The sequence below is a fragment of the Equus przewalskii genome, chromosome 20, assembly GCF_037783145.1.
Source record: "Equus przewalskii isolate Varuska chromosome 20, EquPr2, whole genome shotgun sequence".
Lineage (NCBI taxonomy): Eukaryota > Metazoa > Chordata > Mammalia > Perissodactyla > Equidae > Equus > Equus przewalskii.
This window is the reverse complement of record NC_091850.1, coordinates 27,932,032-27,947,177: the sequence shown is the minus strand read 5'-3', so window position 1 is coordinate 27,947,177 and position 15,146 is coordinate 27,932,032. Positions and strand designations below refer to the sequence as shown.

The window sequence follows — 15,146 nt, the reverse complement described above, 5'->3', positions numbered from 1 at the left end:
GCTAATATCTCATAAAAATGAGTTTAAAAAGTAGTTTAAAGAATAATAAGCCTAATCCTTGTTAATATAAATAACACATTTTATGAAAAATTGCCATACTTTCCAATACTAAAACATTAGTGAGAAGAATGGCACTATTTTACATTTTTGCAAATCTCTTAAACATCTGGCTTAATAAGAGATAGCTAGATTCTCATATCCGCATCTGCTATCAATATGTTGTGATATGTTGTTTAGTTGAGGTATATAAAGAAAAGCAGACCTCACACAGTGATGTAGTTGGAAAAGGGAGAAGTATTTTAATAACCTTTTTAGACACTCGTGAATATTCTCCTCTGGTAGTGCCAAAACTTGATAAATGGTAGTTTCTTAAAGCTTAGTTGTGATGTGGAATTTGAAACCATCAGTAAAGTTTTTTGAACTTTGCTAAATTAAAATCCACGGGTCTGTCTTGTACTTTGAATGCATCTTTTATCTATGCATGATTCTGTAACATTGTGTGTTGGTCATTTGGGAAATACTGGTTCTCTGAGTTATGCAGAACTTCCAAATGTTGATAGATCTCATTAACCAATATGAAAAAAGATCACGTTAATATCACTACCTATCTTATCAGAAAAATCTTTTAAGTATTGGGAAGCCGTCAAGCTTATGGTGGTTGGTTCAAGTTTTTCAAGATTCTAATTTTCTCTGAAAGGTCTGATTTCCATTAGCAACAAGTACAGCGAGTTGTTTTCCTTGAAGTGACAAACTCATTTAATTCATTATTGAGAAAATGTCTGGCAAATTCTTAAGTCTGAATGTATTTTGTGAGTCATACTTTTAAGTAAAAATGGTGTTTCTTGAAAAAGCTAACAAGTCAATTGCACAAATAAGGTTTTTTTTGAGAGAATCATCATACTTTGATATGCATCAGAAGTGCTTTGTGAGTACTTCTCATTTTGTCACACAGTGTATTCGAAAGTTAAATACTCCAGTCAAGATTTAATAAAATTAATAATGTTATGGCTTTATTATGGACGTTTTAAAGGGAAACTAGTTTTGTTTACAAGGGGTATGTAACAGTGAAGAATGCAGTGACTACAACAGTTTGCTTGTCATTGCCTTGATTTATGTTGAGGCACTAGCCGTTTTACCCATCATTGCTTTTGCATTATCAGTGCAAATGCCAATAGAATGAAAAAGGCAAATGATGTCTTACTACTATAATGAAAATAGTTTCAATCTCATGGACACTGTTAAAGGAGTCTGCAGAAGACATTTGAGAACTACTGTTCAAGTAGCTTCCTATGTTTCTGATTTAAGTCAACTCTGTAGCCCACTTAGGTATTTAAGGTTTTAAAAAGTCTCTTCATTAGAATGGAAATTCTGTGAGGGCAGTGTCTTCACCACTCTTACTAGCATCTGGCACTTAATAATGGCCAGCATTTATTGAGTGTGTAATATATGCCAGGCACTATTCTAATTGCTTTATGAGAATTAACTCATTCAATCACCAGAAAAACCTATGAGCAGATAGTTGCTATTATTAGATTATCCACTTAACAGATGAGGAATTTGAAGCACATGAAGACGCTATCCTGCCCCTCAAATATTTGATTTATGAATAAATTCACTTGGTTTGCTTCAAGAAAATCAAAGTTGCCCTGGCACACTTAACAACTTTATTATGAAGATGTTTCATGCAAACAAAACCAGAAAAAAAAAGAGATTAATGTAGAAGCCTCCACTAGTGCAATTATTGACTCTATCTTTTAGCAAAAGCAAATACATCTTCCTGTGAATTTTCTGTAATGATCATGATTATCTACTTCCACTGGTTGATGATATCTACTTTCCTTTTTTATCTCAAGTACTTTGTAGTTTAGAAATTTATGTATCTACAATGAAATCTTCTCAACAAATGGTGCTAGAACAACTGGACATCCATATGCAAAAAAATGAATCTGGACACAGACCTTACACCCTTCACAAAAATTAACTCAAAATAGATCACAGACCTAAATGTAAAACACAAAACTGTAAAATTCCCAGAAGATAACACAGGAGAAAATCTAGATGAGTTGGGTAGGGCGATGACTTTTTAGATACAACAGCAAAGGCATGATCCATGAAAGAAATAGTTGATAAGCTGGACTTCATTAGAATTAAAAACTTCTGCTCTGCAAAAGACAGCGTCAAGAGAATGAGAAGACAAGCCACAGACTGGGAGAAAATATTTGCAAAAGACACATCTGATAAAGGACTGTAATCCAAAATATACAAAGAAGTCTTAAAACTCAACAATAAGAAAACAGACAATCTGATTAAAAAATTGGCCAAAAGGGCTGGCCTGGTGCTGTAGTGGTTAAGTTTGCGTGCTCCACTTCAGCGGCCCAGGATTCGCGGCTTTGGATCCCATGCACGGACCTACGTACCACTCATCAAACCATGCTGTGGTGTTGTCCCACATATAAAATAGAGGAAGATTGGCAACATGTTAGTGACAATCTTCCTCACGCACAAAGTTAAAAAAATGGGGCAGAGACCTTAACAGACACTTCACCAAAGAAGATATACAGATGGCAATTAAGCATGTGAAAAGTTCCACATCATTTATCATCAGGAAAAGGCAAATTAAAACAACGAGATACCGTTTACATACCTATTAGAAGGGCCAAAATCTGGAACACTGACAACACCAAATGCTAGTGAGGATGTGGGGGAATAGGAACTCTCATTCATTGCTAATGGGAATGCAAAATGGTGCAGTCACTCCGGAAGACAGTTTGGCAGTTTCTTACAAAACTAAACATATTCTTACCATATGATCCAGCAATCGTGCTCCTTGATATTTGCCCAAATGAGTTGAAAACTTATATCCACACAAAAACCTGCACATAGATGTTTGTAGCAGCTTTATTAAAAATTGCTAAAACTTGGAGGCAACCAGGATGTCCTTCAGTAGGTGAATGAATAAGTAAACTGTGGTACATCCAGACAATGGAATATTTTTCAGCGCTAAAAAGAAATGAGCTATTAAGTCATGAAAAGACATGGAGGAAACTTAAATGTATATTACTGAGAGAAGCCAATCTGAAAAGGCTACATACTGTATGATTCCAATTATATGACATTCTGGGAAAAGCAAAACTGTAGAGACAATAAAAATACCAGTGGTTGGCAGGGGTTGGGGGAGAGGAGAAGGAGGGATGAACAGGCAAAGCACAGGAGTTTTAGAGCAGTGAAAATACTCTGTATGATACCATAATGGAAGCGTGTCATTATAATTTGTCCTAACCCATAGAATGTACAACACCATGAGTGAATCATATATGAACTATGGACTTTGGGTGATTATGATGTGTCACTGTAGGTTCATCACTTGTAACAAGTGTACCACTCTAGTGGGAGATGTTAGTAAAAGGATAGGCTATGTGTGTGTGCGTGCAAGGAATATATAGGAAATCTGAACCTTCCCCTCAATTTTTCTGTGAACTTTAACCTGCTCTAAAAAATTTAAATTATTAAAAGAAAAAAAAAATGTGTCATCTGAGGCTCTCACCCACAAGTCCTTGACTCCTGAGGAACTGAAATAGCTATTTATAAGCTTGGGGCATTGGTTACATAATGAGCTGTATTCATAAAGTTCTATTCTACTACCTGAGGTCTGCTTATCTGTACTCAGAAAAGAGACAGTCGCATTAATAACTTATTTTGTTAAAGGTACAATGAACTAGCCTTATTGATTGGAGTTCACATTGACTTTTGACTTTTGCTGTTCAGTAATCTCTGGATGAGACCAAACTTTGTTGTCCCAAGTTATATAACATCCTGCATATAAGAGGAGTAGCTTTTGCCTTCACAGCTGCTTTTGTTTTTCTTATTCATTCATTTAACAAATACTGAGTGCCCACATAGGCACTGTGCTATGAAGGAAGGATACTAAATGACCTGATAGATAGAGGGGCCTAACTTGGTTGGAGGTCTATAAAGGTCTGTAAATGCTTACAAGAGCATTGACGTTTAATTTGAGAACTTAAGGATGACTAGAGTTAAATGAAGGGCATGGGGTTGGTGAAGAGTCAGCTTTGAGGACATCATGTTCTGAGGGTGCTTATAGAGCTGGAAGAAGACTGGCGTGGTAGAAAATAGAAAAAAATGAAGTTGGAAAGGCTTTGCAGGCCATGTTAATAATTTTGTATTTTATTCTAAGAGCAATGGAAATGATATTAGACTTGATAATTATCATTTAGAGTGTATAGATAAAGCATAATTTGAGATAGGAGATTAAAGTAGTGGTGGGGCCGATAGTATCTTTATGAAAATATTTTCATTCAGCAACGTTTATTAGGTCTATACAGAGTTTTGCTAGAATTCAGAAATATAAAGATAAATAATATGCCATTAGTTCATAGCATAGCTAAGGAGTCGTTAAAAGCAATATGAAGTGAAAATATAAGAAATACGTGAATTAAGTGCTTTGGGAACCCTTGCTGTGGTCTGGGAAACTCTATAACCAAGCATAGCTAATAGAGGGAGGCTTGGGGTAAGAATATGAGCTTTAGAGCATTTTCTGACAACTCTTACCTACTCAGGTCTTTATGGCTTCTGAGTGCTTTTCAGTCATGTGTTAGATACTGGTTTCTTCCTCAAAATATATTCAAAAGATGGAGAACTGTGGAAGTTTCCTTATACTGAAGGACAACAAGCAAAGAAAGGGAGTTTGTTGGCTTCTCTTTAGAACTCTGAGAGGATTAAGTGTCACCTTGGCCATAAACGCGTCTTAAAAGGTAAAGAGCCTTGGGGAAACTCCAGACAATGTTCCCATCCAGCAGGTTGAGTTAGGAGGCAGCGTCGGCGGCGCTCATGCCCCGCCAGCCCGCTAGGGCGGCGCTGCTCAGCAGGCCGCGGGCCCTCCGCGGAAGGTGCCGCTCTTGGCCCGGGCGGCGACGCTGCCGCTCGCAGGCGATACTTCCTGCTGGGTTTGCCGCGGCTCCTCGGCTGCTGTTTGCGCTGTGGCTGTGCTGTTTCTGCGCAGGACGGCTGCCATGGAGCGCCCGGGGCCCAGCGAAGGTGGGTCCGGTGGGGCGAGCCCGGACGGGGTGGGCTGGGCCGGGGGCGCCGCAGTAACGAGGCTACCTTTCTTTTCTGCTTTTGCCCCAGTGACAGGCTCAGACGCGTCGGGACCGGACCCGCAGCTGGCGGTCACCATGGGCTTCACAGGGTTCGGTGAGTGACTGCCCCGTCTCCTTTTGCAGAGGTTTTTAGAGCCACAGGTTGGGAGGGGAGGCCGAGCTGTCGCCTCTGTTCCGCACCTGCCGCAGAGCCAGGCCTAATTACTTTAGCATCTATCTTGCAATTTCTCGACGCTCTTTTCCCCATTCGTCTTCTGACTCCTGCCTATCTATGGGATCGGCTCAGGTGACACTTATGGAAGCCTTGTGGGAAAGAAAAATTGCTTTGTGACCCACGCGGTGGAGGGTGTTGGTTGGGAGAGGGAGTTTTCACTTTGCGTCCTGAGACAGAGCTAACCACCGATTGCGGTCTATAATGAGGTGGCCCTTCTGGCAACAAATGGGCCATTAAGTGATGTTATAGTGGTTATTAAACGCTTCTTCCCCAGAATCTTCACTTCAGTCTCTCTGTAGAGCCTAGTCACGGCAAGTTATGCGATCAAGATAAAGGCCTCGAACAGAGATGTAGTCATCTGTTGAAAACATTGCTCTCAGTAAAAAAACAAATGTAAATTGTTTTCTCACCCCATTTCTGTTGGATCTTGGAGAGAACAAATGTTAGGCTAATGAGGCAGGTCTCTTGTTAGTTTGTTCATATATTCGCTTATTCTGGTAATGTCTTGAGCCACATGTTTACTATTTCCTAAGTGGTCATGACTACAAAAGTACTATAGACCTTTGTAGTACATACTGTGGTACTTACTTTGTTTCAGTTCTTTAAAATAGCTTTTGCCCTAATTTCAAAAGTAACACATTTTCATAGGAGAAAATCTAAACAACACAATAAATGAAAAGGAAGAAAGCAAACTCATTCATAATCTCATGATCTAGAAATCAAGACTTGTTAATTTGTTTTCCAGTCTTTTCTGTTGTGTATTTATTAAGAAAATTAAGATCATTTGTGTATACGGTTTTATATTTCTCTTATATATAATTTGTCCTTAATATTTTGAGCATTCTCCGGTATTATAAAATGTTCTTCCAAAACATGATTTTTAATGGCCGAGTGGTAGCCTATTTAATAGAAATGCCATAGTTTGTAATACTTTTAACTTTCCCCTATGTAGTTTCTAATTCTTTTCTTTTTTCTTTTTGTGAGGAAGATTCGCCTGGAGCTAACATCTGTTGCCAATTCTTTCTCTCTCTTTTTTTTTTGGAAAAGATTTTATTTTTCCTTTTTCTCCCTAAAGCCCCCCAGTACATAGTTGTATATTTTTAGTTGTGGGTCCTTCTGGTTGGGCATGTAGGACGCCACCTCAGCATAGCTTGATGATTAATGCTATGTCTGCGTCCAGGATCCGAACCATCGACACACTGGGCCACTGAAGTGGAGCACAGGAACTTAACCACTCGACCATGGGGCCGGCCCCCAACCAATTCTCTTTTTTTTTTTTTTGCTTGAAGAAGAATGGCCCTGAGCTAACATCTGTGCCATTCTACCTCTGTTTTGTATGTGGGATGCCTCCTCAGCATGGCTGATGAGTGGAGTAGGTCTGCACCCAGGATCCAAACCTGTGAACCTGGACTGCTGAAGTGGAGCGTGCAGAACTTTAACTGCTCAGCCATGGGTCTGGCCCTCTAATTCTAACTTTTATCACTAATGCCAAAATGAACATTTTTGTAAATAACTCTTTTATCTCCTTTCATAAAAGAGATTTTATGCATATTTCCATAGGGTAGATTTTTAAAGGAGGAATTGCTTATAAAGAATGTAAATGTTAAAAAGTAACCAAAAAGTTGGGTATATATCTTTTAAAACTTCTTGATACATATTGTCATAATGCCCTTCAGAAAAGCTGTTTCGATTTATATCAAAGTCAATATTATGTAAATAGAGTACTACTTTTACTGTACTCTTAGTAACATGGAGTAGGTATTAGTATTGAAAAAAGCACGTACAACATTCCTTCCAAGCTCATTCAGGTTCTTGTCAGAATTTGATTCCTTGTGGTTTTAAGGCTGAGGCCCCTGTTTCTTTACTGGCTGTCAGGTGCGAGTCTCTTAGCTGCTGCTTCTTAAGGTACCTGCATTACTTGCATCTTGCCCCTTCATCTTAAAACTGCAGTGTCTCCAGTCCTTATCACACTTCAGATCTCTCTCACTTCTGCCGTATCTCTTCTTTATCTTTGCTTGTAAGGACTTGTGTGATTAAAGTCTATAATCTTAATTACATCTGCAGAGTCCCTTTTGCCATGTAATGTAACATATACACAGGTTCCAGAGATTAGGGTATAATCGTTCTTCATTCTGCCTGCCACACCAGTGTTGTAGTTTTAAGGGGTAGAGTCTAGATGATTTAGAGAAGGATGGAAAAGTTGGCTGGTTAGTGGTACTTAGTGATGAGATTGTCGTGAAAAATTCCCTGGGAAGAAAGCTCTTTCTTTCTTGATATTTTATGGTTATCATGTAGCCATGCTGTAAATACACAGACTAAGTGGTTATTGGTCAATCAGAAAGCATTTATTGACTACTTACACTCTGGCCAGCTTAGGGCAAGAAGATCACAGCCTGTTACTTATTCCTGTTTTAGGGAAAAAAGCTCGCACATTTGATTTGGAAGCAATGTTTGAACAAACTCGGAGAACAGCTGTGGAAAGAAGTCGGAAAACTCTGGGTAAGAAGTTCAGTTATCTGCTCTTTTATTGATTTAAATGCTGTATACACCTTACACAAGTATGTTGACAGTTATTATAAATAAGACTGAAAAAAATTTCAAAGGCCATATTTGCTAGTTCCTTTGGGAGCAGAGGTTATTTATTTATTTATTTATTTATTATTATTTTTTGGTGAGGATGATTCACTCTCAGCTAACATCTGTTGCCAATCTTCCTCCTTTTTTGCTTGAGGAGGGTTAACCCTGAGCTAACATCTGTATGAGTCTTCCTCCATTTTTGTATGTGGGTCACCACCAAGGCATGGCTGATGAGTGGTGTGGGTCTGTGCCCAGGATCCAAACCTGTGAACCCGGGCCACCGGAATGGAGCATGTGGACTTACCCATTACATGACAGGGCAGGCCCCAGAGGTTATTTTTTTTAAACATGGTGAAAAGTTACATCCAAATAAAATAAGAAGATCTGGGTGCTAAAATCTCTTAGAAGTGTGTGCTATGAATAAAGGAGGATTCTAAATTAATTTATAAGAATCAGAATAGCAGTTTCTTTATTACCTCTCCTCCTGCCTCTTTCTGATTCTCATTTCATGTTTTTCTTTCCTGCTTACAGCGAAACCAGTATTTGGAAGGCTGGGCGAGAGGTGGTTCTCAGAGCTGTGTACACCACTGACTGTTGACCCAGACAGTATAGAAAATTGAGACATACAGTGAATGTGGCTGCTGCTGTTGAATCCCTGCATTAATGAGTTGTATCAGACATTTAATGAAGGCCTTAATTTCCAGACTGTCTGGTTTGATACCAGGTGGTTGGCAATTCTAGGTACCACCTTAGGGTCTTCGAAGGAGACTGACTCCTCTACTGCTTTCTTTGGATCTGATTCAGATCATTCTTACACTAGAGAAAGGAAAGATGTAATGTGATGGAACAGAAGGGGCTAGAAATCAGAGACAGGACTCCTGGAAAAATTTAAGTGAACGTTGTTCTCTGGTACATGCTATTGTTGGATTTAAAATGATAAATTATATAGCAGTAATAGCTAATATTTGGGAAGTGAGCTTGACATGAAATATTTTGGTCTTTAGAAGAATAACAGGTTTCTTTTTTTGTGGTGAAAAGACAGCTGTCTATGTATACTGTCTTTTAAAAAACTTTCATCATTGTGTGAAATTTCGAACACATACAAAAGTACTGTAGTGAGCTCACATGTGTCTGTCACACAGATTTAATTACTATGACAATTTGTAGCTAGTGTTATTTCCATTCACTTTCCGTCTTAGATTACTTTGACACAAATCCTAGACACATTATTTCACCCATAAATATTTTATTTTATTTTATTGTTTTTTTTTGAGGAAGTTTAGCCCTGAGCTACCTACTGCCAGTCCTCCTCTTTTTGCTGAGGAAGCCTGGCCCTGAGCTAACATCTGTGCCCATCTTCCTCTACTTTATATGTGGGACGCCTACCACAGCATGGCTTTTTGCCAGGTGGTGCCATGTCCGCACCTGGGATCTGAACCGGTGAACCTCGGGTCGCTGAGAAGCGGAACATGTGCACTTGCACTTGACTGCTGCGCCACCGGGCCGGCCCCACACCTGTAAATATTTTAGTATGTGTCTTTAAGAGACAAGGATCCTTTTAAAAAACTTAACCAAAATACCATTACCACTCCTAAAAATATTAAATAATTTAATATGAAACAAGATACAAAGACATGATATCTGAGGGGTATTTACAGATACTTCAACCACTTAATTTTTAGACATTTTAATCAATGTTTATTGTAGTATGGCTTTCTTGTAGTTACCTCTTTCAGCCTGTGATACAAATTGGTTTGAACAGGGATTGTCTTATTCTCCTAAGTTTTATAGTCCCCAGCCTTGCAAGATAGGTTCTCAATATATATTTGAGACTATTGAATTGAGTTTAGAACTGTGATACTGCCTTTCAAAAAATAAAATTCTGCTTCTTTGGAGAATGTTTTAAAATGGCGTGATCCATTGTAAAGAGCTTGAGGTTTGGAGTGGGAGGACCTGGATTTGAGGGTCAGCCCCATGTTCTGCCAGATGAGTAACATTGGATGGATTTTCAAACTTCAGATCCTTAATTTCCCCATCTGTTAGGTGGAAATGGTAATAAGATCTCCCTTACAAGGTTCTTGAAGGGACTGAGATATTGAGCATATCACCTTTTAAAGATACTTTATAAATATCACTTTTAATTCCTGTTGTTTTTCTTGGTAAAACATGTATGCATTTAGCACCTAAGAGGAATTTCAGTGAAGATTTAATAGATTTTTAAAATTTTGAAAAATTATCTAAAGGCCATGTTCTTCTGTGATGTTTGTGGATGAATGAAATGTATTGAATTTTGTTTTCCTAGTACATCCTTGCACTTGGACTGCTGTTTCTACCCCTGATCTAAACACATGAATCCAAAGTTTGACTTCTTTTAAGAAAAGTTCAAAAATTCTGATATGGGCATTATTTATCTCATAATTGGTGTTGGATTCCTTCCCTGGGCATTGACATCAGACTTGAGAAAAATAAGAACTTTGGTCCTTTTAATAGGAAATTTAATTGTCTGTGTATGTGGATGTAAACTATTTTGGTTGTTAAATGCTCTAGTAGAAAGGATAAATTACTATAAATCCTCAATAAAATACGCATTATGTAAAATGTCAGGAAATAATAATGGTACAAATTGCTTTTTAATTTTTTTGTTCCTGAAAGCTTTAAATATGTTTAGGACATATGAAAGACATAGACCTTTTTTTAGAACTGTTATACTATGAGGAGATAAATGAGGAAGAAAAATTTCTTTTATTCAAATGCTCATTTTGGGTGTTATGATGCTTTGGGTGGATTATGAACCTTCTCTGATATGACTGGAAAAATATTTCTTGAAAAAATGGTTAAGATAGGATTTGAATAAGATTTCAGTGGATGATTTAATGATCCTGAAAAGAAAAATTGTCCCAGAGATCTTAGAAATTAGAAAAGCTTAAATTTTTTTTGCTTGAAACAGCCTTCCTACCTAGTTAATTCCTACCTCATCCTTTAAGTCCTCATTCATATTTTGCCTTTTCTAGGTATTTATTTCAAAACCCCTCTGGACGTAATAATTGTTTCCCACCTTTGTTCCCATAACAGTTTAAAAAATACTATGATGTCAAATCATTATCTTGTACACCTGAAACTAATATAATATTGTATGTCAACTATACTTCAATAAAAAAGTATTATAAATCTATTTTAATATGTTAATGTCTTGAGGATAAGAACCTTGTTCTTCGTTTTCATGCTTACAGTGCCTAACACAGAGCTTGGTACATAGTAGTTACATCCCTAAATATTTAATGGAGAAATGTAACTTATGTAGTTAAAGTGTTCCCATCTTATTTTTATTTCCTAGTGTTTTGGCATTAAACATTTAAAACTGAATGTAAATTTTCATGAAATTAGTGGGCTGGTGAATTGTTTTAAGTTAGAATAACAAAAACATTTAGTAAGATTTAAGTCCAATGAATAGAGAGGTTATCAGGATTAGAAAACATTCTAGCTTATATTTCTAGTACTTTTATTTCCTTTACATTTTGTCTATCTTAACTCTCATTTCTTCCTTAAAGTTAAGTGGTTGCTATGATGATTGGCTTTGAGATTTTCAGGTGCCAAGTTACATTCATTTGCATCTGCAATTCGTGTGAATCGGCCCAGATGCGACATGGTAGTTTTGGATCATTTGCTGTTAACCTAGACAAAAGTCACAAATATGTGGGGTACTTTTTCAGAAATGGCTATCCAAAATTGGTAACTCTTTGAAAGTAGAGAACAATACAATGAGGTGGTTGGAAGAATAAAGTGAGGTATTGGAGAGTAGGTTAATTCACTTTTGTTAAGGGAAGATATAAAGCATTTTTGTAGTGTTTACAGTGTATTTGGTTCCTCATTGTGTAAAAATGCACAAAACAGTCCCTTTGTCCGGGAGCTACAGTCTGTTAAATTCTGTTTTGTTTTGCTTTTGACCTCAGTCAACAATGAGAAAAAATTTTTTTTCTCTAAAATGTCTTTCTTTTTTTTTTTTTCCTGCTTTAATGCAGCGGGTGACAGCAGGAACCTCTCTGAATAGAAAATCCTTGCTAGTGTAACAAAAAAAGTTAAAATTTTAAATTACAAAATTAGATGCTTCACTAGATGGGGCAAGTAGTTTGGAGTATTTATTCACTGGTGAGGAACTGTAGTTAGATGGGCGGGTGGGTCGCAGTTTCCAGGTAGTCTGGTGAAAGCAGTAAAGAGCTGTTCTTCACAGCCATTTAGAGAGAGAGGCAGGCTCACTTATATAAGGTAGGTGGTGCTCGTTGGATACTTTTACAGTCTAGAAAGTCTGGTCACATCAAGGAAAGACCAAGTTGTGGAGCCTTGAATTCACTACTCTGGGACTTACTAGCTCTGTTACTTAAATTTTCTATGTCTCAGATTCCTCAACTGTAGAGTGAGGATAATAGTTCCTATTTCAACTGTATTAGATAATTGAAGTTTGCTAAGAGAGCAGAACTTAAATGTTCTCACCAAAAAAAAAAGGTTAAATACGTGGGGTGATGGATGTGTCATTGACTCCATGGGGGAATCCTTTCACAATGTCTATGTGTATCAAATCATCACTTGTACACTTTAAATATCTTACAATTTTGTCAATTATACCTCAATAAAGCTGAAAAAAAAATAGTACCTACTTCAGAGGTTGTTAGGAAGATTAAAGGAATTAATTTACAGGAATTGCTTAAAATAATACCTGGTATATAGTAAGCTCATTGTAAGAATTAGTTGCTATTATTTTTGTTAAATTAAGATTGATGTTAAGATGCTTTTGGTTGTTACTTGCAAAGAAGTCATAGAAGACCTAATCAAAAATGGCTCACATAAGAAAAATTTAGTATCACACCTGACAAGAACTCCAGAATGGGGCTGTTCGATCTTCTGCGATCTTCTGAGTCCTGACATGAAGTACATGAAGTTTTTTCCCCTTTTTCTGCTTTGCCAGCTTTAGGGTGTTGGCTTGTCCTAAGCTGACTGTCCTCATGACCCAAAATTGTCAGTGAAATTTTGTTCAGGCAGATGACCACAGGCACAGGCTGAAAGGAGACTATTTTATATACCTCTTTTTAGGAGTAAGAGAACCTTTCTCGAATGTACCTCTACCTGACTTCTCACGTCTTATTGGCCAGCGTTAGTGTGCCACGTCAGTTCCAAAAACAGCAATTGGCAAGAGCAATATGCTTGACTTGGAATGAAGCTTCTCTCTTTCTGGGCAGGGAGGGGCCCAGGATCTCCTGAAGCACAGGGCTGCCACTTTCCTGGGGAAAATTGTGGTTTTCTTAGCAAGGAAAAAAGGAGGAAACAGCTATTGGGTAGGTGGCTAATAATATGTATTTTGTTATCAATTTCTAATTAGCATCAAAACTGCCTCTAAGACCTTAGCCTCTAGTCCAAGTGTGGTTCCCTCCGCGCTGACCCAGGAGGGTATGGAGGGATTGACTGGAGAAGCAGGAGGAGGCTAGGAGCCAAGCAGGCCCACTCTTAAATTTGGACATTATCCTTCTCTCTTTTTTATTTTTTCAACCTCCTCCAGGATCGGAGCCAGAGTTGTTGACTCCTAACCCACCTTAGCCCAGTGAAGAGCACAAAAAAAATCAACTTGAGCTAGAGCTGTAGCATTTGCCTTATCCTTCTGGAGTGTTTTACCTTCCATGTTTGAAAAGAAAGACTATGTGTTTACTTGTTGACACTTGCTGGTTATTTCCTTGTTCTTCATCTTCCGTATCCTATTAACAAAAGACCCTAAAGGGTACAGCATCCCAGTTAATAAGTGCCTTTTGATATTGCTTAACTTTGAGTGTATTGTTTTTCATTATTAAATTAAGGAAAACAACATTAAAGATTATCTCCATTTACTGAGGATGGTGGCAGTTGAGAACCAGACTATTCAGATAATTCATTTCCTTCCCCTGTGCCCCGCAATTGTACAGTGATATTATCAGAGGAACGAGGTTAAATTTCCTTGGATAAATTTTGTGTGTGTGTGTCTTTCCAAGGTAAACGACTCTAGAAACCTAGTGTACTTAATTGAAATAGTCTCATGGTTTTGGTAAGAAGGCTCTGACCAAAAATCCAGTGTGGGAAATTCAGAAATGAACAAAGTGCTGAATTTATGGTTTAAAACATTAAAAATAAAAAGTGAAGTTACCTAAAATATTACCTGTGAATACTTTCTTTTTTACTTACAACCTTCCACATCTTTTTACATAGTACAGTCGTGGTTCATGTACTATTTACATGCTAATTTTGCTTAGCATATCTGTTAATATTTTCCCAGATTTGTACATTTTCCATCACTATTTTTATTAGCTGTATTTTGTATTATGTTGATACACAGTAATTATTTTCCCAGTGTTGGGCATTTAGGTTGATAATTTTTTGCTGTTATTGGTAACACTCTTAAGTTACATCTTTGTGACTATGTTAATTTTCAGCCTTTTTGTTATTGACAAATTTTGAAGTCTAACTGTTGGAAATTTTTAAAAATCTTTTCAGAGGCAAGAGAAAAAGAAGAAGAAATGAACAGAGAGAAAGAATTAAGAAGGCAAAATGAAGATATTGAACCAACATCTTCAGGCTCAAATGTGGTCAGAGATTGTTCTAAATCATCTCCCAGGTACTTGACTTTCTCAAAAGGGTTGTTTTAAAGTATCATTTTCTAGGTGTTCATAACACAATTTTGGCAAAGTTCCTGATATTAAAAGTTTGCATAATTTCTCCCAATTTAGGCAATTGTATATCCCTAGGACCATGAAAAAGTCGTTGGTCACATTGTGAATCACTTGAGTTTTTCTAAAGTATTCCAGATGTAGTGTTACAATCTATGCCTTTTGACTGCAGAGCATAACTATATAAAGTTGTAAAGATGTTCTCAAATTTGTAATTTTTGTCATGTTTATTTTGGTGTTTACATCTTTCGTCCTTTTTTCCAAAATTCTACATTCATGATAACCTTTTTTAGTAGGATCCTTTATGGAAATAGATAAAAAGAAAGAATATAAGTAGAGGCACATTATAAAGTTTACAGATCTAGGAGAAAGCAGCCATTATAATTAAAGTGAAATTTAATACTGTGTAACTTAATTACTAAGAACTTTAAAAAACATAAATGTATATAGATATCAAATCTGGAAGGAATAATACAAGAAATCTAATGTTGTTAGGTATATTGTTAATTGTCAAATTGGTTCTGTAAACTGTTCATGGCAAAATGTGCCATCGGA

The 15,146-nt window shown here is 37.2% G+C and overlaps 1 protein-coding gene across 2 annotated transcripts in view; it reads left to right on the top strand.

The window, feature by feature from the left end:
* The first annotated feature begins 3,105 nt into the window (after positions 1 to 3,105).
* Positions 3,106 to 15,146, top strand: part of WDR70 (WD repeat domain 70) — a 284,509-nt gene continuing 272,468 nt past the window's right edge. Inside the window, exons 1-4 of one of the 2 annotated variants that reach the window (XM_008518461.2) lie at positions 3,106 to 5,055; positions 5,146 to 5,211; positions 7,747 to 7,830; positions 14,419 to 14,539. In XM_008518461.2, coding sequence (XP_008516683.1) covers positions 5,031 to 5,055; positions 5,146 to 5,211; positions 7,747 to 7,830; positions 14,419 to 14,539 — 296 coding nt within the window. In that variant the 5' untranslated portion in view covers positions 3,106 to 5,030. Of the gene's footprint in view, positions 5,056 to 5,145; positions 5,212 to 7,746; positions 7,831 to 8,439; positions 14,540 to 15,146 lie in introns of both variants that reach the window. The other variant, XM_070586984.1, reaches the window with a different exon arrangement.